This window comes from Rhinoderma darwinii, chromosome 5, assembly GCF_050947455.1.
Source record: "Rhinoderma darwinii isolate aRhiDar2 chromosome 5, aRhiDar2.hap1, whole genome shotgun sequence".
Classification (NCBI taxonomy): domain Eukaryota; kingdom Metazoa; phylum Chordata; class Amphibia; order Anura; family Rhinodermatidae; genus Rhinoderma; species Rhinoderma darwinii.
The window spans coordinates 283,773,833-283,796,978 of record NC_134691.1 but is presented as its reverse complement, the minus strand read 5'-3'; the positions used below and the strand labels follow the sequence as shown (position 1 = coordinate 283,796,978).

Below are 23,146 nucleotides of genomic sequence, written 5' to 3'. Positions count from 1 at the left end.
GTCCCTTCTCTCTATCCTGCACTGATAGGGAGAAGGGAAGCACTTTTCCCGCAGTCTGCAGCAGCTAGTCCGCATCAATGTACTGCACATTTTGTGCAGATCCGCTGCAGAATCTGCAACGCAGATTCTGTGCGGCATCGATGCGGACAGTTGCGGAGGAATTCCGCCATGTGTGGTCATGCCCTTAGCTAGGTTTCCGTCACCATTGAGTTAAATAGTGAGGGAAACGGAAGCTGAGGTTTCCGCTTGACACTCCGATGAGGGGTTAACCCGACGGAAACCTCAGACGGAACCCCTCAGCGGAAATGAACGCTGATGTGAACACACCCTTAGCTGTTTTCATAGATAGATGAGAATTTCTTCTATTCTAACAAAGTATCTGTTTTGATCTTGATAAAAAATACTTTCCTATTTTCCTACTCTTTCCTATAATTGAGTTGTCTTTCAGATATATTTAAAGCTGCCCATATACATAAGATTAAAGTGGCGATTTCGACAATTTTGGCGAAGCATCCTTTTAAAATTTTAGGCAAATAATCATTTGCGATGACCGAAAACTGATCAATGTCTGTCGAAAACGCCATTGGTCATGATTTTTTCAGTCGGTGGTCGGCTAAAACTATGCATGTAATGATCGGTCAATTACAGCTGGTCATTCGCCAAATACATTTGGTCGTTGAGTTTAATGGTGAGGGAAACAGAAGCTGAGGTTTCCATTTGCCTTCCCGCTGAAGGGTTAACCCGACGGAAACCTCCGACGGAACCCCTCAGCGAAAACAATTGAAATGCTGATCCTAATCATACCAGATTGAGAAGGGTAACATGTTGACTGCAATTTGCCAATAATCTCCTCCATGTAAGACTAGTGATCCACACTGTATGTGGATGTCATTGGGTATTATGAAGTCTAAAATTTAGATTTAAATATTATTATAATTTAGTCTGCAGTGTAATCTTGCCACTTGGTTTGAATGCTGACCAACTTGGATGCCCATCAGAGCAGCCATGCCGGGCGTGATCCAACCATTTCGTGATCATATCGAGAAACGATTTCTCTTCCTACCTTTCTGGTGGCAATAGTTACTGTTGCAAATTTGGTTGTTAGAGCAGACGTTGTCACATCTTTAGCCCCCTGGTCGTTTCCAGGATTGGAGCTGAACTAAAGTTTTGGACCACATAACAATAATACTTAAGGCAAAATGGCAAGAAGATTGTGAGTGCTGACCATGTGCAACTGGGTGTATTCCTTTATATGTCTAAACTACTGTGTACTTAATTTATCTAATTGGATATAATACATGGGTGCCACACAAGAGGGAAAATCACCTTGGCTGAAAAGCCCCAATGTCTAGTGTTCAAATTACATTGATTTCAGTTTTCTAGACTATCTCATGATAACCTCCATAGTTCCTGCAGGAGTAGTCCCTGAGTTTCCCTACAGCTGTTGAACAACTGATTTGTAGTGATATGGGGATGTATTACTGCATACAATGAACCTAATGGATATTTTATTTAGCAGCCTTTACACTGGGCAATTATCGGGCAAACGATCGTTCATTTGCTGATCGTATCGTTTTAAAAAAGTAAAATACGACCTCTCGGCAGCACATCTCGGCAGTAAAAAAGTTCTCGGCAGCACATCTCCTTGTGTAAACAGGGAGACGCGCTGCCGACATGATAATGTATGGGGATGAGCAATCACAGTAATGAGCGCTCGTCCCCATACATAGCTCCTTGCGACAGGAGCAAACGAGCGCCGATCAACGAGCAGTCTCAAAATTGGCCGGTGTAATAGGGCTTTTAGTCACAACATTTGGTCTGGGAGGCACTGTGTGTACAGCTTATCTAACACCTATGGGAATCCTGGAGCCACACTTATTTGATGAGATCGTAACTTTGAAAACAAGTTAGGCATCAATCATTTGACTACCTTAGCCATGTGCGCTTATTTCTGAGTGGCAGCAATAACAATATAAGTGAAGACTAGCGACCACGGCATCTAAGTGGTAAGACAGAGGGAGGGGGCTCCCTCTGCCACCCCATCGGCCCTCTGCAATACAATCACAGGGTGCCAATGGATTTACAGCCAGGGGGTTAAAGAAGGTCCTCAGGTCTGGCATTTGTGTATGCCTATTAGTGCCTACCAGTATAATGGAAGTATTGAAGTGTATTATTGAAGCGATTGCATGGTCAAATTAAATTTTAAAAAAAAGCTAAATAAAATGTTAAAAAAATCTTTAAAGAAATTTCAAAGAAAAAAACATAACACTTAAAAAAAACATATTTTCCCTTAAAAAATACTTCATTATGGAAAAAAAATATAAAAAAGTACAAATAATTAGTATTGCCAACAACTGTAAGGACCAATACTACAAAACTATGGCCGATTATTCAACTCGTCGCACAAAAAAACAAGCCCTGATACAGCTACGTCAATGGTAAAATTTAAAAGTTATGGTTCGTGGAAAAATAGCTTTGTCCTCAAGGCCCAAAATAGCTGCGTCTTTAGGGGTTAAAGGGGCATTTCCATCTTAGACATTTATGGCTTATCCATAAATGCATGATAGATGCGGGTTCCAGCTATTTCCAGAACAACATCCCCCTGGTAAGGTGGCCGCTGCATCTAGGCGGAGAATGAATAAAGAGGAGGCCGGAAATTATACAGTTGAGCGAGCTTTGCCTGGCTATTTGCTTAACTCCCACTCCCTTTGGGAGAAACAGTGTAGTACAGCTCACTCGGCTGTTTCCGTAATACCGGCCAGCGTATCATTCATTCTCTGCCTGGATGTGGTGGCCAGCAACTGCTTCACTAGGCGGGACAGGGTCGGGGGACTCACTTTGTGGAGATAGGTGCGGGTCCCAGAGGTATCCTGAGAATATGTCATAAATATTTGAGATATGTAGGAATACCCCTTAAAGTCAATGAGATTCTTACATGTCCAGTTATTCAAGTTCTTCTAAAATGAAAAGTTTGAAATCCCATGTACTTGTCTTATACCAAATTGCGTTAACTATATTGGCTAAGATGAATACACACAGTAACTCACAATCTTCAGTTTTATTATCAGACACCGATAACCTCCCAACAATTATTGATGGGGTCATGGCAATTAATTGGCCATGTAATTTATTAAGCATTGCAAATACAGAATGCAGCTGAACTGTGCATCTGATTTATAATCCGAAAAAGCAGTCAGATGTGATTCAGAGACTATTTATCAATCTCCCAGTTATCTCTATTCTGATAGGAAACACATTATTACCAACAGCAATGAACATAAATCTTGACTTCCTAATAGAATTCCTTCGTAAACATACAACCGTTATAGGTATCTTTATAATTCATCATATGTAGTGTTCACTATAACAAAATAGATGATATCACTTACTCGAAGAAAAGGGGGTACATCTGGCCCCTAGACATAATCAAATGTAAATGCATAGACAACAAGATTGCTAAACATGTCTGTTCGTGGCAACCAAAACGGAAGCTTAGATAGAAAAACAACCATGCTACATATTATAACAAGCAACACAGATCTGTAATCACACATTGGTAGATCACAGAAACATTGCAACATCATAAACGGAAAAAAAAAATGAATAAGCAGCTTTCCTGGGCAGCAAAATAGTAAATTCAACAATGGTGATCCGGACACATGTTGGGTTCAAAGGGTGACCACACAAATTACAGGCAAGTTCAAGAAAAAGGATTTAGGGCTTGAATAAACGGTTACTTTTAATTGAAGTGGGAACGTTTTCCACAGAGGGAAGAAGGCTTCAGCTTTCCTTTATCTTTCTCATTTTTGCACGTCTTTTAAGAACCACAAGTGAAATGTTGACAAAAACAGCCTTAGGCTTCGTTCACATCTGTGTCAGGCCCTCCGTTCATGGGTTCCGTTGGAGCTTTCCGTCAGGGGAACCCGTGAACGGAACCCTGACAAACAAACGGAAACCATAGGTTTCCGTTTGCATCACCATTGATTTCAGTGCAAATGGTTTCCGTTTGTCACCGTTGTGTAAGGTTTCTGTCGTTTTGACGGAATGAATAGCGCAGTCGACTACGGGTTCCTCTGACGGAAAGCTCTGCCGGAACCCATGAACGGAGCCCTGACGAAGATGTGAACAAAGTATTAGTACCTTGCATAGAACAGTTTGATAAAGAATTGGGCTAGTATCAATAAACAAAAACATTATGGCAATAAAGACACATATGCACAAATAGTCAATTTCAAAATGAAATAATATTCTATATGATGCCCATAGACACTAGTGGAAAGTCACCTGAAGCAATTAATTCGGCTATTATTTCTGCTTTTAAACAATACATTAAACCCTAGCTTCTCACCCTGTGGTACGTGTATCCCAGGGGGCTACAAGCCATGTCTTTAGGGGGCACTTGCACTATAGCACAGTATATGATCATAGCCTTGGGGGTATTTTGATGTAATTGATTTGAGTACAGCATAGGAACACCGCATTACACAAGACTTCTTTGCTACACTAAAAAAAAAATCAGATGCCAAGCGGAAATAGGTTGCATTGGAATTAGTGCAAAGTTCGCCAACATAGCACATTGGAATGGATATTACCTATAATGTGTAGATTATATTAACAAAGCGTAGTCTAAATCTACCCGGCATTCAAGGGTTAAATAAGGTATTCCCCATAATCTAGTATACAACATAGCCAACACCTGCAAAGTTAATTTCAGAGTACTTTGGAAATGGAGGATGAAGAACGAGCATGAAGCCGTCGCCTGTCTGGCTTCCAGATTGTCTCGCCTTTATACATAATCATTGATTGAAGCTGAATTGATCAGTCTCAAGCAACATCAAAGCACCTAGGGAAAAAAAAAATCTTCTCCCAAGAAAGCAACACTAACTAGAATGTCTTTTTTAGAGACTCATAAAATTAGATCCTTGGTCCAGGTGGAGGATTAATACAAAGCACCGCCCAACAGTTTGGGTCATCGCCAAGTATAAAGCATATACAGTTATCTAGTAGAAGGAGCGCGGTGGTGACAGTGTAATAGTAACTTTTTCTTACCTTTTATTCAATAATAATAGAGACGTTTGTTTGGTTTATTCCTAAATTATACTACAAAGAATTACATGGAGCACAGTAGCAATTATGTAGTTACACTTAAGCAGCAGATCTCATTTTACCACAAACTTAAACTCCTTGTAAAAACGACAGGACTGTCTATTATCCAGCACAATTCCAAGGATCTCCTGTTAGATTTTTTTTTTTACTTTTATTTTTTTTTTTTTAAAAAAACAATTACAAAAGCAAAAATCAGAATAAACCGTGTATGTTTCTTAATAAACGGAACAAGCTCACCCAATAGCAATTATGTACGTTTTTATCGTTAAAAAGAATTTGCGCCTGATAATACAATATGCCAATTTCAATCTATGTTTCCATGCAGTTTAAATAGCCAATTTCCTCCAGAAAAGAGTGTATATCGGTTATTTTTTTTCTGTTTTAGTTCTAATCTTCTTTAATTGTCCCTGTTGTTCATCCCCCATCTGTATTATAGCAATGAATCCGGCAACTGGAATTCTTAAGGGTGTGGAAAAGTAATAATGAAATGGTTTCTTTTTTGTATTACACTTGTAAAGCTCTCCAATACAGCAGTCCCTTTATTACCACAGCTCATCTAAAGAACCAGCATGGAAGAACAAAAACATACAGATATTTATTGACCTCGAAGGAGGAGGAAAAAAAAATGTCCTTTTTGCAAAAGAGTACGAAACTGTGTTTTTAATAAGAAAATACATATGACAGATGAAGGAAAGGCGGGTGAAAGCCGAACGCTTCCTCATTTCCATGATGTAAATCTGTCCCATACCGCATAATATGGTAGAAAACGAATGGTTCGGCTCAGGCAAATTATGGATGAAGAGCCCTTAAGCATGTGTTTTTCCGACTAAATAGTTTGGCATATTCTCTAGAAATACTCTACTACGAATAGCACAGGTTAAGACAAACCGTTGACAACTTCCCTTTAACAACTTTATTTGCGCATCATTAGAAGTCATTTTGTCATGTAGCTTCCAATCTCTAATTCACAAGGGACGATCCCAAGATAATGCTAATTCCTAGATACTGCATACACTTGAAAGAAACTGACAAGTGCAAAGGACTCGAACGTTGTGGGCTCCATTCATGAGTGAGACATGTCAGACTTCGGTCGATGGCACCGGAACATAAACTAGAAATGTCATCTCTACAAAATTATAAGTAACACTAGAAATAGCAAGTGTAAAAAAAAAAAGGTTCAGTCTTTCTTCACAGCCCCCTTTTTCAGCTATTGGTCTGAATTCTGCATGGATCTGCTCTCTATTACTACAAACAGCAAGAAAACACCAAAAAGAGATATAATATCATCAAATGCTTAATCTTAAACAGCACCTACAGTCATTTTCCTGCTCTCAGACTGTTAGAAATAAATAGAATGGGACCTTCTATTTGCTATGAGAAAAGGGAAGGATCTTCTCAGCACAAAGATTTTCCACCATATTGGAAAGAGCTCCATATTTCGCCATACACAGTCCAGTTCCTCGACAATGTATGGATACATTTAGGCGGAGATCACACGGGGTGGATACTCTGCGGGAAGTTACACTGTGTATCTGCCCTGGTGGCCGCAGGGAATTCCGGATGAAAAACCAAACCAAACTGTGGTCCAGTTTTTCGCCCGAAATGTCCGCAGCGGAAATCTACAGCATCCCAGGAGACCACTGCAGCCTGGTATTGGCTGCCGCCGCGATCACATGGGTTGGAACGTCATCCCAGGAGGCTGGACTCTGACGTCTTCCAAGCTGACCATAAGTATAAGTTGTTGTTTTTTTTGTTGCTTTTTTTGCTGCGGAATTGCTGCGATTCCGCCGCAAATATATGCATCAACTGCTACTTGTTGCGGGTTTTACCTACCCATTGCACTCAATGGGGAAATCCCGCAACAAATAAGCAGCGTTTACGCAAATACAAATGACATGCTGCGGAATAAAATTCCGTACCGCATGTCACTTTCTGAGCGTTTTTCTTTCCGCTCAGTATTTACGCATCGTGGGGATGAGATTTTTTCTATCCCATCCACTTTGCTGCTACTCTACTATGCTGCGGATTTTCCGCAATGGAATTTGTTGGGGAATAATAGTTTAATTCATTAGAAATAAGTATGTAGAACATAACTTCTTTTTGTTCTTTTATTTAAATGTTGCAGCAATTAATTTTTTATAAAACGTTCCTAGCGGTCACCATATTGGAGACATACACTACCTTCTTGCGTTGTCTGGATGGACAGCGCAGCAGGGTATGTGTGCTTTATGGTAGATGCAATGAATAGAAGTCAATTAAAAGGAATAGAATACAGCACTCTCCCCTGGAGACCAGGGTGTGACAGGGGAGATGAACATAGTGTTTTGTCTTTGTGCATTGTGTATAACGGGGGTCAGCAAGTTTCGGCACTCCAGCTGTTGTGAAACTACAACTCCTAGCATTTACTGACAGCCAAAGGCTTTATTATTCCAGCCGAGGTCTGTCAGGGTATGTTGGGGTTGTAGTTTTACAACAGATGGAGTGCCGAAGAGTATTGACCCATGGTGTATAGTGTTGCTATCCTGCCTTCAGCAGTATAATAGAGCGGTCATTAACTTGTCCACCCTCTAATGATAATGAGATGGCTCAGCAGTGCCAATCTATACAGCAAAGCTGACAATGTACATATGGTTACTCCACACACTGTATATAGCTCTGATATTAGTTATGAGGACTCAAAACTGCTGACAGGCTCCCTTTAAAATGTATTTAGAATATTTCAAACTTTCATACACAAAAACTGTGGTAAAGGCTAACTGATTGTAAAAGGTGTAAAGGAGAACTGATTATAAAATGTATAAGAAGTTTAATCTAGACATCTTTACCAGTAGTAACTTGCCTTAAAAGGTTTACGTTCTCCCCAAGCATTCTTTGTTGTAAAACCCTTGAAAGAAATTGTACGATACAAATAAGTGAAGGGGGAAAGGGTACAATTCACTGGCAGCTGCAGCATATTGTTTGCTATCATTTCCATAAAAACTAAAACATTCAATAAGAACATTTTAGTTTTCATCCATAATGTAATATAATGGTTCTCAATACTCTCCTTGGGGACCACAGTGTACAATAGGCATACAAAAGCGCTGGATATATACACTTAATGTTCACATTAATGGAATACTTACTGTAAGCAAAAAAAAAAAAAAAGGACCTGCATGAAACTTCAATGTTAGAACGCCGGTAAACAGTAGAGGGAAAGACTGTGACAGATATCAGACTTAAGAAGTGTAAAGTCCCTATTAGACGGAGTAATTATCGTACACATTTTTTGTATAGTCGTTTGAATGCAAGAGATAATCGCCACGTGTAATAGCGTACAATGATCGTACGAAGAACGATAAATTGTTAGGTTTCCATGAATTGGCCACATCTACCTGAATGAAAGATTATCGTGCGTCACCGCCACCGCCACATCCCCTAGTCTAATCAGAAACCTTCCAGTCGTTAGCAGATCAGAGATGGGCGAATGAGCAACGATCACATTGACGATTGTACAGCAAAATTTTTTAACATGAATTGTCACGCGTAATAGATCGTCTTTCGAACACAAACAACTCGCTAAGTCAGCGCTTGTCGCTCGTACATTCAATTTCATAAAATGTAAATGTTTAGTTTACTTTTCCATTTTCGAATAGATAGAAAACAAATTGTAGTTCAGTGCAATAGTTTCAACCTTGCATTAAGTATTAACCGAAAATACACCTGTGACCACAGTGCTCCTTGCTACAGACAGAAACGCAACCCCTCACATCTCACCGGACCCCTGTGTGTTGACTGGCAGTAACACCAACTTTTTGCATTTTTTAATAGAATTTAAAATGATATATGCTGTTTATGAATGTATATACTGTATTCTGGAATGTACTGTACGGGTTAAAATATCTCTATGTGAGCTGTGGACTATAATTATGGAGTTATAAGGATTTACATTCTACCTACTGAACTGGTTATTATTATTATTTGTCCTGTCCACAACCCCTTCCTAGGAGGGGTTATACAGGGCATATGAAGGTAACAGAGGGAGTCCTTTATTCAAGACCCGTCTCTAGTAGCCGGAGCCCCTCTAACTCAGGACCACTGATGTCTGTTCATTACACAAATGCCCATTGATTTTGCTGAAGGGAATCCCAGAGGTCTTAATAAGGTCATAATAACATATGACAAACAAGAGGGTGAGAAGGGTGGCATCAGATCGCTACCTAGAATTCTATTCCTCCGACAAGATAAGTGAAAAATATAAAATATCCCTCCTATTTAACACAGGATTATTTACATCAAATGACTCCATGTGCAATGTATTCAGGGCTCCATTATTACCAAGTGACAGCAGAGAAATACCCCCCAGGCGGTGAGTGAATCGACAAAGAATCCATGCAGTTGACAGAAAAGTACTAGCAATGAAATTTGCCATCCAATCCCCTAATAGCATTGGCCGTATATATGGTGCAAAATTCCTTTAGTAAATTAGAAGCTTCAAGATCTACAACATCTGGCACCTTATTTTCTTGAAAACAACAGCCCTACATCATCAGCTTGCCAATATATACCAGTGCCATAATAATAAAAATCAAAAACAAATAAAACTGAATCCAAAGGGATTTATTTCGCCGTTTTCTACATTACAGTATATATTTATTTGGGACTAAAAGTGCATATTCATAGATCTGAATTTTGAATCAGAAAACGGTCGACGGCCTTGGTACAGTGGTTTCAGGGGGCTGTAGGTTTTGCATATAGCCCAGTTATAAACAAGGTGTACATCCATAGATAACTCCCGCTCATCCCTATTATGAATGACCCAGGAAAACTGCCTTTTAATGTTAACTTTGCACCAAATATCCTCATTAAAACAGCATCTCTAATCATCTTAGGTTATAAGCACTGCTGTAGTATGACAGATTTTTTAAGACAGTATTCAACAAAATGATGTTTCTAATTAAGCCATTGTTTTTATTGTAAACTTTATTCTGATTCAAATGAGTCTTAGGGGTCTGCTCTCTGAATGAGTCTAAAGGGTGGGGCTTCTAGACTCCTTCACTGAGGTTCCTGAACTATCTCTTTAAGGACTTGTCCACAATTAACGGAATTTCTGCAAAAATTTCTGCAGCATTTCCGGAAAAGACGCACCATTTCCTGCGGTTTCTACTGCAGAAAATGGTGCAGATTTTGCTGCGCTTTTTTCAATGTTGGGAGATGGGGACATCTCTGGAAAACGCAGAAATTCAGTCCACTTTCCGCAGCATGATTTGACATGTTGCGGTACGAATGATACGCACCGCAGATGAATTTCTGCTCGGAAATTTTACACAGCGTGTGGATGAGATTTGTTAAATCTCACCCACTTTGCTGCTACTGTATTCTGCTGCATATTTTCCGACCACAATTCCGGACGGAAAATTCGCAGCAATTCCATTACGTGTGGACTGTTGCAGAAACCCTAATGAATATTTACAAGCAGCCATTTTAAATTAAAAAATACAGAAGAATTTCAGAAACAGAACAATGAAATTTTTTTCGTCTAAATTACAAAAGCAGCATTTTGATGAGGCTTCTTAAAGGGGTTCTTCAGGCATTTTAGATTGATGGCCTATCCTTAGGATAGGTCATCAATATCAGATCAGTAGCGGACCGGCTCTTAGCACCCCAATCGATCAGCTGATTGATGGCCGCAGCATTTCAAGTGAATGAATGGATGTGTACGACAATGTGCCTGGTAAACATTGAAGAGAGTGTCACCCCAGCCCGTTCAGTCAGCTGATTGGTGGGGGTCCCGGGATTCAGACCTCCCACCAATATGATATTGGCGACCTATCCTAAGGATAGGCTATCAATATAAAACGCCCAGAGAACCCCTTTAAATGCTTTGGTCTATTAATATTGTGCACAAGGTAGTTAGGGTGTAAAATGAATAATAAACAACAAAGATCGTCTAGACCAGGACAGCATAAGGCCATGTTCAGACAAGACAAAAAATTTGCGCCAATTACGCAACAAATCTGCAGCAAAATGTGCATATTTGACAGGTAATTCAGACGTTGCGGATATCACAGCGGACTTGCTGCAGATTTCAGCCTTTGCATTGCAAAAGCTGAAATCCTTAGGGCACGTTCAGATGTGGCAGAATTTTTCCGCTGCAAATGTTGGTGCAGATTCGGGGCAATTACGCAATGAATCTGCACCAACATTTGCATATTTGACAGGTAATTCAGACGTTGCAGAAAAGACAGCGGACTTGCCACAGATTTCAGTTTTTGCATTGCAAAGGCTGAAATACGCAGTGAAATTCCGCTTCTTCTCCGCAACAGACAGCGCATGCTGCGGAGGGAAAATTATGCACCGCAGCCTATGGTCCACAGTGGAGTTTTCCGCAACGTCTGAACTAACTTGCCTCAAAATGTATAGAAACAAATGTAAAAAACGGCCGCTGGAGAATTCCACTGCAGACTGTACACAGCGGAATTCCACAGCAATTCCGCCACGTGTGAATGTGCCCTTAGAGAAAATTCTGCTACATCTCCGCTGGCTACTAACTTTTTACCTAAAGAGCCATAGCAAGTAATGAATAAAAAAGTCTGCTGCAGATTTCCACATGAATTCCGCTACGTCTGAACATGCCCTAACTATAAAGCCAAGAATGTTACCATGTGTAAACAGGTTTAATTGCAATGTAAAATTAAGATTACCCCATAGAAGGGTTAAAGTGGAAAAAAAAATCTCCAGGTTGCCCTTTCTGAAAAACATTCAAGTATCTAATCTGCTAGTTTACCCAAAACTAAGAGCAACATATTGTGCCTCAATAAAGACTCCTTTCAGAGCTATTTCAGTGACTTGACTGGTTTCTGCTCAATTCCCAAAAAAAAAAATCCTATTTTAGTGCTTTCCAAAACTAGTATGAATCCATACTTTGTACAGAAATGGAATAGACACAAAAAAACAACATAAATTACAATATTTTGCAAGACCCAAGTTTTATTGCGTTCATTGTGGGACTCCTTTATTTAGCATAATGACTTGCAGAAGACTTGAAGGCAGTAATTAGAAGCCACATTTGAACTATTAGTGGTATTTAATGTGTATTATCATTGGTAATGATTAAAGCAACTGTGTAAAAAGCAGGATAATTCTACTGCACATTATTTACAAGGCTATTACGGATTCATTTGGTCATATATTAGGAATCAATCACTGCAGAAAAGGAAGCCTTTCATGATAGTTGCCAAAAAATGCTTACTGGGCGCAATAAAAAAAAAAAAAAGTCATGACCTCACACTGACAAAGGGATGATCATTTCAACATCGAAAACTTTCTGGTGATTGAAGTAAAGTATAAGAACCCTTCAAAAAAAATTAAGTCACTAGTTTAAAATTTATGGGCATATCGTATAAAGAGCACCTGTATTTTTACATTGGGTCGTGTGGAATGGAAAATATTGTCTCTTATCACAACTCAAACAAAAGGGAGTTATCTGCTGCATTGATAGAGCTGCTATCTGCCACCATAAGGATCAAATATTTAATGGTTAGGCTGGATTCACACGAGCACGTTCGGTCCGTAAAGGACGGAACGTATTTCGGCCGCAAGTCCCGGACCGAACACACTGCAGGGAGTTATGTACGACGCTAGGAGTCCCTGCCCCGCTGCGGAACAACTGTCCCGTACTGTAATCATGTTTTCAGTACGGGACAGTAGTTCCACGGAGAGGCAGGGACTCCTAGCGTCGTACATAAGTATGATGCTAGGAGCCCGGCTCCCTGCAGTGTGTTCGGTCCGGGACTTGCGGCCGAAATACATTGCGTCTATTACGGACCGAACATGCTCGTGTGAATCCAGCCTTAGGGTATGTGCCCACAACCTATTTTCAGACGTAAAGGAGGTGTTTTACGCCTCTCATTACGCCTGAAAAGACGGCTCCAATACGCTCCAACGCGAGTACATGCAAAAACGTCTGAAATTCAGGAGCTGTTTTCTCCTGAAAACAGCTCCGTAATTTCAGACGTATTTGGCGTTGTCGTGTGCACATACCCTTACAGTCACCTCTATGGCTACTAGACCTGTTATATATTGATGAGGTTCTCGATATTTTACTATTAGTTAGTAATATAGCACCATGTTAAGCCGCATTTACACCTAGAACGATATTTCAAAGTGTGTCTGATGGGCTACGTGGAGACAATTTTCACTATTACTGTAAGCTGCAGTCCATAGGACTCCATTTCTCAGGACTGCAGCTGTAACTTGATAATGAACATTGGTAAATTGCACTACAAAAAAAGTCTCCATATAGTCCCAGTTTTAGTTGACCATTGTGGGTGGGAACCATCATGTCCAGAAGAAACCCAAACCAGTGGAGGGAGAATATAAAAAAAATCTATGCTTTCAAGGTTGGTCCTCAAACCCATCTCCTCGGTGCAGGAAGGCTGGGGTTAACCATTGTTAGAGCCGATTGACTACTTTTGTGCCCTCTTTGTTGAGTCCATAGAGTAGACTGTATGGAAATGGTTGTGTAAGAACCCGACCCCCACACAGCTCCCGTCATGTGAACGATTATATTTTGACAACGTCTAGATTAGAAAGTTATAGCAAAACATAAATCCTTCTAGTTTAGTTGTTCTTAGAAGATTTAGAGCCGGATTCTCAGGTGATGCGTAAAAGTACAGGGCTTGTTTCTACGGAAGCCATAAAGATGCTGTTTCTGAGATGACATTTAAATAAGAAGATAAACTCTGGGGTCTGGAGCTGATCTCTGCATATGCGTCTCCACACTATAAAACCACATAAACAAGGAAAAATGGCGGCGCTAAATATTTTATTCATTTAAAGAGGACCCGCCAGCTTTTCTGACATGTTCGTTTTAATAAATACTTTCATTGTTTAGAAAATAAAAATTCTGGAGAATCTTTTCTTATAACTTGTTGTGCCGTGTCCCTTGTCAATAGTGTCTCTATACAAACTGTGGCACTGTCTAATTGCCTCGGACTGTGTAGAGAGACACCGTATTGACAAAGGAAATTGTAAATGTCTAGTTATCAATTTATTCATACATTTCCAGGAGGAATAAATGAGGAATGGCAAATTCGGAGTTCTTTGAGAAGCTGATCCAGCATTGTTACTTCAAGATATGTCAGTACTTCCCAAAACAGATATGTCAGGAGAGCTGCCAGGCTTCTTTTAAGAACGGCTTAAAAATGGTGTATACAATGCAACAATCAGTGATAATCTAGGAGGCATCAGTTCCATAGACAATATTACACTGCATAAAATTTGTGATGAAATTCTCTGGAAGGTGGTCTGAGACTCAAGTATGTACCATCCACTGATTATATGTATATATATATATATATATATATATATATATATATATATATATATATATCTATCTATATGTATATATATATATAAAGTAGCTACTGCTTATAAAGCCTATACACACTGCCAATGCTCACAATGATTAAAGACTTTACCCGACGCAAGTGTTACAAGGCGGTTTTCAGCGACTTTCTTGCTAATTCAGTAACAACGTTGCTTCATCTCTACCTAATTCTGCTGCGCTCTCTACATTGGACACCATCTCACTTACATGCATTACGCTTCTACTACAGCTTCTACCCGCACAACAAGGCATGCTTATCTACTGTACAAAGCAATGTGGAAGTAAAAAGTTTCTGCATCACTATATAAGCATGGATGTACTTCTATAGATTATTATTTAACCTAGTAGAGGAGATGTCATCAATAGTGCTGTAAAATGCATGGATTTACGAGTGAGCAAGAATTATGTAAACGGTGTCAACTGTATTTCAGAAATATTTCTCCTCCTTTTGCTACCTCGCGGCTGGTGTATATATACATCAATAGTTGCACCAAGAATAGAGTTTGTCTTAAAAAAAATTGATGCATTTTATGACTCCTCTTCGCTACACAACTTTCTCTCAACACTTTTCAAAACTGTAGCGGCAAGCGTAAAAAGTGTAAAACAAACATAATAAATTTGTTACATTTCATGTACTCAATTTGCTATAGGATTCTACTGCATTCTGCTTAGAAAGTTTCTCCTACTTTTTCCATATTGTAGGCATATCTTTCTTAGGCTCTGTTCACATCTGCAATGGGGTCCCGTTCTGACGTTCCGTCTGAGGTTTCCGTCAGAACGGGACCTTGAACAGACACAAACTGACACCAACGGAAACCAGGGGTTTATGTTTCCATCACCATTGATTTCAATGGTGACGGAGCCGGTGCCCGTGGTTTCCGTTTGTCTCTTTTGTGCACCGGACCCGCCGTTTTGCCAGAAGCAATACGCTATCGAAATCAATGGTGATGGAAACGGAAACCCCTGATTTCCGTCAGTGTCAGTTTGTGTCTGCTCAGGGTCCCGTTCTGACAAAAACCTCAGACGGAACGTCAGAACGGGACCCCAACGCAGATGTGAACAGAGCCTTAAATGTGCATTATAACTATACATAGCACAGTGGAAACAAAACAGACAGCAGGATCACTGAGCTCAATGCCCCGCACACCTTCTCCACACAGGCATACAACACCGAAAAGTCTAAACAGAAAAACATAGAAATGTGTTTGAATGACTAGGCACCTATGAAAATAATTGGCCTAGACCACATACATGCACAATTTGTATCTTCACTTAAGGAAAACTTAAAATTCAATGTACAGAAAGCAGAAGTAACAGCAAGATTGGCAACTGCCCACTCCTACAAATCAATGTTTTATTTAATCATTCCAATGCACCAAAATTTACGGTCATGTGTTTTTTCGCCACATTCTTGTTGCAATTTCACAAAAATTGCTGCAAAGCCAAGTTATAACCGCAAAATGTGAATATACCCTAGCATAAAAAATGAAGCAGCTTTTCAAATCGTCACTACAGTCATTCATTACAAATACCATTTTCTATACAGACCTATGTACCTCTATGGGTACAGACAAACAAACCCTGTGTGGTCTGATCCTGCAGTCATACTCACTTATCTTTTGCCCATGTGTGTTACTAACGTACATTGTGTAGGTAACTAAAAAGTATAATAAAGATGGAAAATTCAAGTACGACTGCAGGATCAGACAACACAGTGTTTGTTTGTTGTCTGTTACCATGGAGACACTTAGCTCTGTATCAGAGTTGGAGAGCTAAAACGGTAGAATAATTTTTATCAGGATTTGCAAAGTTGCTTCTTTTTTTATTATTTTAGATGCATTAAAGCAGAAAAAGCAAAATGTTTGCAAGGACATACATACCCTTTAACCCTGTAATGTAAGATTACTGTGAATGAGAACCTTGGCTACTGTCACATCAGTATTTTTCTTTAATATCGGCTATCTACTACATCATAACTTCTGCTACAACCCAGAATTATCAAAATGCTTATGCAGAAGGCATGCTAAATGCACAACTCATTTTATCTAATCATATACCTCATCTTAAGCAGCCATATAGTCTATGCATCTGGTTATCGGCCAGGAAACTGGTATGAGATGGGAGTCGTGAGACCCAACACTACTGATCATATCTCCCGGAGCCTAATATTTATTCTAATCATTGACGATCAGGTCACAGAACTGAAAACGAGAAGCATTACATTAACAGCAGCATAGTTACCTGAGTTCTGTTGAAAGCCACACGTGCAAATACTGCCTGCGAGATTCCTGCTCGTTTCAATTCGTCGCGTACCCATAGATAAATATCGGAAGACACCTCTGTGTTGGGTGAAACTTGTTGCTCCAAAGGCTTGTTGATAGATCTACTGACAGGAGGAGGATGGTTCAAGTACTGTTGGTTTAAGGACTGCTGGGCTAATAGTCTATTCACTGCGTATTGCTGGTTCAATAACTGAGCCATCACCAGCTGCTGATTTACTAACTGAGGGCTAATAGGTGTAGATACAAGTCCCGGATGCAGGTTGGAAAGCGGCGTCCGCACAGTCGTCTGACCGCTGAGAGAATGCTGTCCTGGAGAGGAAGGCTTTTCGGGGGTATTAACGGGAACAGGCTGCTGACCAAAGTTCACATGATTTGAATTTTGTTGAGATAGTTCAGACAGGTCTTCCACATCAACTATAAAAAAGCAAATTACATATTAATAACAGCAGTCCCTAACAAATGATTACAAGACAATACACAAATGTTTTTTGTATTTTTTTGTGAACTGAAAGTGCAAGATCTTGATTTATATATAATTCATCATGTTTAAAAAAAAATATTATATAAAAAAAAATATATATATATATATATAAATAAATAATAGTGACATATATATGTTTATTTATATAATGTCCCTATCATATATATATATATATATATATATATATATATAAAGCATAGGCAGCAAGGTAGAGTCTATGAACCTGCTACAACTTAACCATTGAAAGTCACACTACAGTATGGCCTACTGCAGTTATCCTCCATTACACTGGTAATATACAGTAGTGAATACTACTCTGCTCATACAGTAGAACAGAAGTAGAATTGTAAAACTATACCAAGGCTGTCAGATAATTATAGAACAAATGATACCTAAGCCATCCTGGTGACATATGACTCTAGACATGATCAACATATTACCCTGCATTATATTGGCCAAAAATATGATTTAAATTTGGCATCTGGCACATTGGGATAGATGATTTTTTCTAATGGCTGTGGGGTCAGTGAATTAATACAGCTCTGACCTTGTATCTGAAAAGTTCAAATAACTGATGAGCCAGTTCGAGAATAGACTTTGGCATTGAGCAGCATATCTGATTCATTCTGCTTTGGGATAGATTTAGAGGCAAAGTTCAAGCCTTATTAAATAAAAAAAATTATTTCAATATATCTACACTCACATACATATCAATGCTTCCATAGCTTCTTATTTACTAATGTACATTGGGCTGTCGTAGATATCACAATACATAGACAGCAATACAGGTGACTACATCAAAGTCACACATGGGGTTCATAAACAGACCCCAAATCCTGCATCACCACAGAGATCCTGTGTGTGCAGAAAATACCTATTAAACTGCACAGAAGCCTTAGTCCCTATTCACATGATGTTTTTGGCCTCCGATTAACCTATATGCCGGGAAAAGCTTCCGACAATTACGTTACACGGATGCCTCACAGTGGTTTCTGTTATCCAGGGCTTTTTCACATCAGCATCAGGCTTCCGTTCAAGGGTTCTGTTCGACCTTTCCGCCGAAGGAACCCATGAGCGTAAAGCCACATGGAAACCGTAGTTTCCGTTTGCATTACCATTGATTTCAATGGTAATGCTTCCGTTGCAATTGGTTTCCGTTCCATAAGGTTTCCCTTTCTTTAGCGGAAACAATAGCGTAGTCAACTGCGGTATTGTTTCTGCTAAAAAACTGGAAACAAATGGAAACCAATTGCATCGGAAGCATTAATGGTAATGCAAACGGAAGCTATGGTTTACGGTTGCCTTTCCGATCATGGGTTCCTCTAACGGAACCCATGAATGGAAGACTAACGCTGATGTGAGCACAGCCGAACTCAGTTTATTAATGGTTAAAAATGCTGTATATTCAAAACACCTAAATATATACTGTATGTATCATATATTTTACATGGCACAAGCTATTAAAGAGTATTTCCAGTAAAAACATGTATCTCATTTTAGAGGGCCTAGGTGGTGGCACCCCTATGATAGACAGCGGCTACTGCAGTGACCCACTGGAATATCATTGCCTCATAGGTGAAGATGGGCCATATACTTGCATTAATACTCCTATGTTCTAGGTATTATGGTATCCTCAGGGATGTCTCACGACCGCAACAAAAAAATTTTTTTTTTAAGTGTCGCCACATTCTGAGAGCCATAACTTTTTTATTTTTTCATCGATTGAGTGATGTCAGGGCATTTTTTGCGAGGTGAGCTGTAGTTTTTATTGGTATGACTTTTTGAGCACTTTTTATAAAAAAAAATTTGTGAGCTACGGTCACCAAAAACAGCAATTCTGGCTTTCTTTTATTTTTTTACGGCGTTTATCGTGCAGGTTAAAAAAAATTTTATTGTAATAGTTCGGACATTAATGAACGCGGCGATACCAATTGAGGTTTTTCGGCTTTATTTTTTACATTACTTTAGAGGAAAAATTGAAAAAGTTTTTTTTTTTAACTTTTAATATTTTTTAATTTGTTTTAAGATACTAAAAACCGTATTAAACAATTTTCAACAGGTTTTTTTTTAGTCCCCCTAGTATTGCAGTATATTGTGATTTTTACCGACCTCTATTAATAGGAGAAGAAAGATAGCAGACAAGAACTATAGGCAGCCCCAGATCGCGATGGACTGTCGGAAAAACGTTCCAACGGCTTAGATGCCGCTGTTGACCGCAGCATCAAAGTAGTTAAACGGCCAGGATCAGAGTTATCGCTTATCCTGGCCGTTAGTGTGAGGTGACAGTAATACACAGCTGACACCTGCAGCGTACAGAGCGCGCTGTCCATGAGCTCCATACTTCTCCCACCGCATCATGACATACAGTGTCATCATGGTATGTATAGAGGTTAATCCAAGGGGTTTACAAAAAAAAACATTACAGTAACCCCTTAGGAACTACAGACATTTTTTACATAGTCCCTCCATTTTCACAGGCTCAAAAGTAATTGGGCAGACTAACAATTATAAATATAAGGATTATTTTTAATACTTGGATGCAGATCCTTTGCCGTCAATAACTGCCTGTAGTCTGCAATTTATAGACATCAACAAATGCTGGGATTCTTCCTTTGTGATGCTTTGCCAGGTCTTTACTGCCGCCCCCTTCAGTTGCTGCTTGTTTGTGGGTCTTTCTGCGTTCAGTTTTGTCTTCAGTAAGTGAAAAGCATGCTCAATCTGAATGAGTTCAGGTGAATGACTCCGCCATTAGGGAAAATATTCCATTGCTTTGCCTTAAGAAGCTCATGGCTAGCTTTTGCGGTATGCTTTGGGTTATTATCCATCTGTCTGTGAAGCATCGTCCTATCAGTTGACTAAATCTGAGCAGAAGGCCCCGCTGTATACACTTCAGAATTTATCCTGCTACTTCTAACCGCAGCCACATCAACGCCAATGACACAGTTCCATTTGCAGCCATACATCCCTATGCCATAACACTGCCTCCACCATGTTTGACAGATTATGTGGCATGCTCCATGAACCCTTCCTTTTATACTACATACTGTGCTCTTCCCATCACTCTAGTACAAGTTCAACTTGGTTTCATCTGTTCAGCGAATCTTGTTCCACATCTGGGGGTATTTTTTTAAAGATGTTTTCAAGTAAAGTCTAATCTGGCCTTTTTATTGACTTGACTGTTACCAGTGACCTGCGTCTTGAGATAAACCCTCTGAATTTACATTCATGAAGGTGTCTCTTGAGTGTAGACTTTGACAATGATATGCCTACCTCCTCAAGAGTGACTTGGCTAGATATTGTTAAGGGTTATTCTTCACAAAGGAAAGAATGCTGCGTTTATCAAGTTCAGTTGTATTCCGACGTCTTCCAGGCCTTTTGGTGTTGCAGAAATCATCAGTGCATTCCTTCTTTTAAAGAATTTATCAAAGTGCTGAAGTGGACACTTCTAAAGTTCCTGGTGTCTCTCTGATTTGCGTTGTTGTTTTTTAGCCTAATTCTGGTCTCATCTATTTACAGTGTCACCTCTTTGGATCCCAAATTGAGAACAGCGACAAAATGCAATTTTAACACTTGGAATCAACTCCAGACCTTTTATCTTCTTTATTAGTCATAAAATTAGGAGAGAACCGCCGCACCCGGCTATGAAACCGCTTATCAGACAATTGTATAATTACTTTTAAGCCTGAGAAAATGGTGGGACTATGTAAAAAATGTCTGTATTTCCTAAGTGGGCTTAAGTGGACCAATTTACACGGCCCAATGATCGGGGAATGAGCGCTCATTCGAATGCTCATTCCCGATCATTGCCCTGTATAAACAGGGCAAAGATCAGCCGATGAACGGACAAACGTTCATTCATCGACTGATTGCACCTTTCATGCAGCCAAACAATGGTCACTAGTCGGAAGCATATCTCCCTGTTTAAACGAGGAGATGTGCTGTCGAAATTATGCAAATACATGAGGACGAGCGATCGTAGCAATGATCTTTCGTCCCCATAATAAACGATTATTGCTCTGTTTGAAGGGAGCAAAGGAGAGCTGATCGACAAGTTGTATTGTTGATCGGCGCTCGTTTTAAAGGTGGTAAATATGGGCAATATCTGCTCGTTTTAAACCACCTTTATGCAATATTTTTGTTAAACCCCTTTAGTTTGACAAAAATGTGTGTCCATCCCAAATTTGCAGCAGAAGTTGGTCCCTAGATATGGACCAACTCACTGCTACCATCTACATGGTAGAGGGCAGAATAGAACAGGCTCGCCCTTAGTATACAATTATGGACCCTTATGGACATATCCTGCATCTCTGGTTGAGCATATGTAAAAAAAAACATACACACTTAAAGTCTATACTATAATTACATCTTCATTGCTTTGTTTCAAATTCATTGTGGTGGTGCACAGAGGCTTAATAATGAAAATTGTGTCACTGTCCAAATACTTCTGGACCTCAATATCACAAAATGTTGGACATTTATTCGAAATATCCTTTAGCTAAAAATTGCTGGAACAATAATTCCCAAAGTGACTGGTAAAACTTAAAGGAAAGGTGTCATGTTTTTTTTTTATTTAGTTATTTTATTGCTTTTTATATAATTGAAACTAATAAATATTTTATTTATGTTGTCACCTAAAAGTTTTTTATTTATTCATACTTTTCGTTTTCTATGGGGGCTGTCATTTTTCTTTCCATCTGTGTATGTGTCGATTAACCGCACAAACTAAGATGCTATATGGCATATACAATAGAGAATGCGAACGGGAGCCGTTCCATTCTCCAAAGCCTGCGCCGTCTGTATGTGAACTGCGCATGCTGTCATGCGCAGGTCACACCAGTAACACAAAGAAGCTCGTTCCTAGAGAGAAATCCGGCGCCATTTTCCTCTGAAGTGGAAGCCGCTTCCGGACAGTAAGATGACGACTTCCGGCCACGGCTTCCGGCAATAGCTTCAACGAAGCGGAGGTGGCAGGAACTTAGTAAGGAGAGCGGACGCGGCGGCAGCAGGTCATTTATGGTGGTGTGTGTTTGAGGGATAAGCTTGGTGGTAAGCTTAGATACAGCTCCCATCTGACAGGATCAGACATGGGCCATGTATCTAAGGAGTCGCTCAGAAAATGGCGGTGCACAGTGTAGGCGGTTTGAAGACATTCAACCCCCTCCTCCGCCTGGCACTAGCCAGAAGAAGGGAGGGGGGATTGAGTAAGGACAGTAGAAGAGAGTATGTCCACCCCAAATTTGCAGCAGAAGTCAATGAGGTTGCTTTACCACAGTGACCATGCTGCAATTTTGGGAACTGTTCCCCTTAGTGGCCAGCACATGGAAATATTATAATTTATAATATTTTCTGATTTGTGAAAAAATAAAAAAAACATTAAAACAATGTGTAATTAGTTCTATAAACATCGGTCAACTGAAAAAAATAAAATAATTCTAGCGACACATTCCCTTTAAGTATAAACCAATTACAAGGACCTGTAAATTGTACAATAGCCAAATAAAGAGTTTATTTGCTCTGGAACATGAAGCAACTAAAATCTCTCATCTTTACTCTTTCCTAAATCAACTCGAAGGGCAACATTGAAATAGGAATGCTTAAACAAAGAGAACTATAATTTACATGCCACATAAATCTTGGAAACACATGTATACCCCCAAAACAGGCAATAGCTGACAAATGTATTTTACATACTACTGTAAATATCTACAGCTGTTTTCACTGACTTGTTCGGAAAGAAATGCAGATGTAAACGGTCTGCCCATTAATGACGTTTACGAAAACAGACGTATTAGATGTGGACGAACTCACTGCTACCATCTACATGGTAAAGGGCAGAATAGAACGAGCTCGCCCTTAATATACAATTATGGACCCTTATGGACATAGCCTACGTTTCTGGTTGAGCAT

The 23,146-nt window shown here is 39.6% G+C and overlaps 1 protein-coding gene across 5 annotated transcripts in view; it reads right to left on the bottom strand.

The window, feature by feature from the left end:
* SATB1 (SATB homeobox 1) overlaps positions 1-23,146 on the bottom strand; it is a 159,408-nt gene that overhangs the window by 36,776 nt on the left and 99,486 nt on the right. For all 5 annotated transcript variants that reach the window (XM_075827222.1, XM_075827221.1, XM_075827224.1 and 2 more), the window contains one exon: positions 16,718-17,172. In XM_075827222.1, the coding sequence (XP_075683337.1) occupies positions 16,718-17,172 (455 nt within the window). The remainder of the gene's footprint in view (positions 1-16,717; positions 17,173-23,146) is intronic.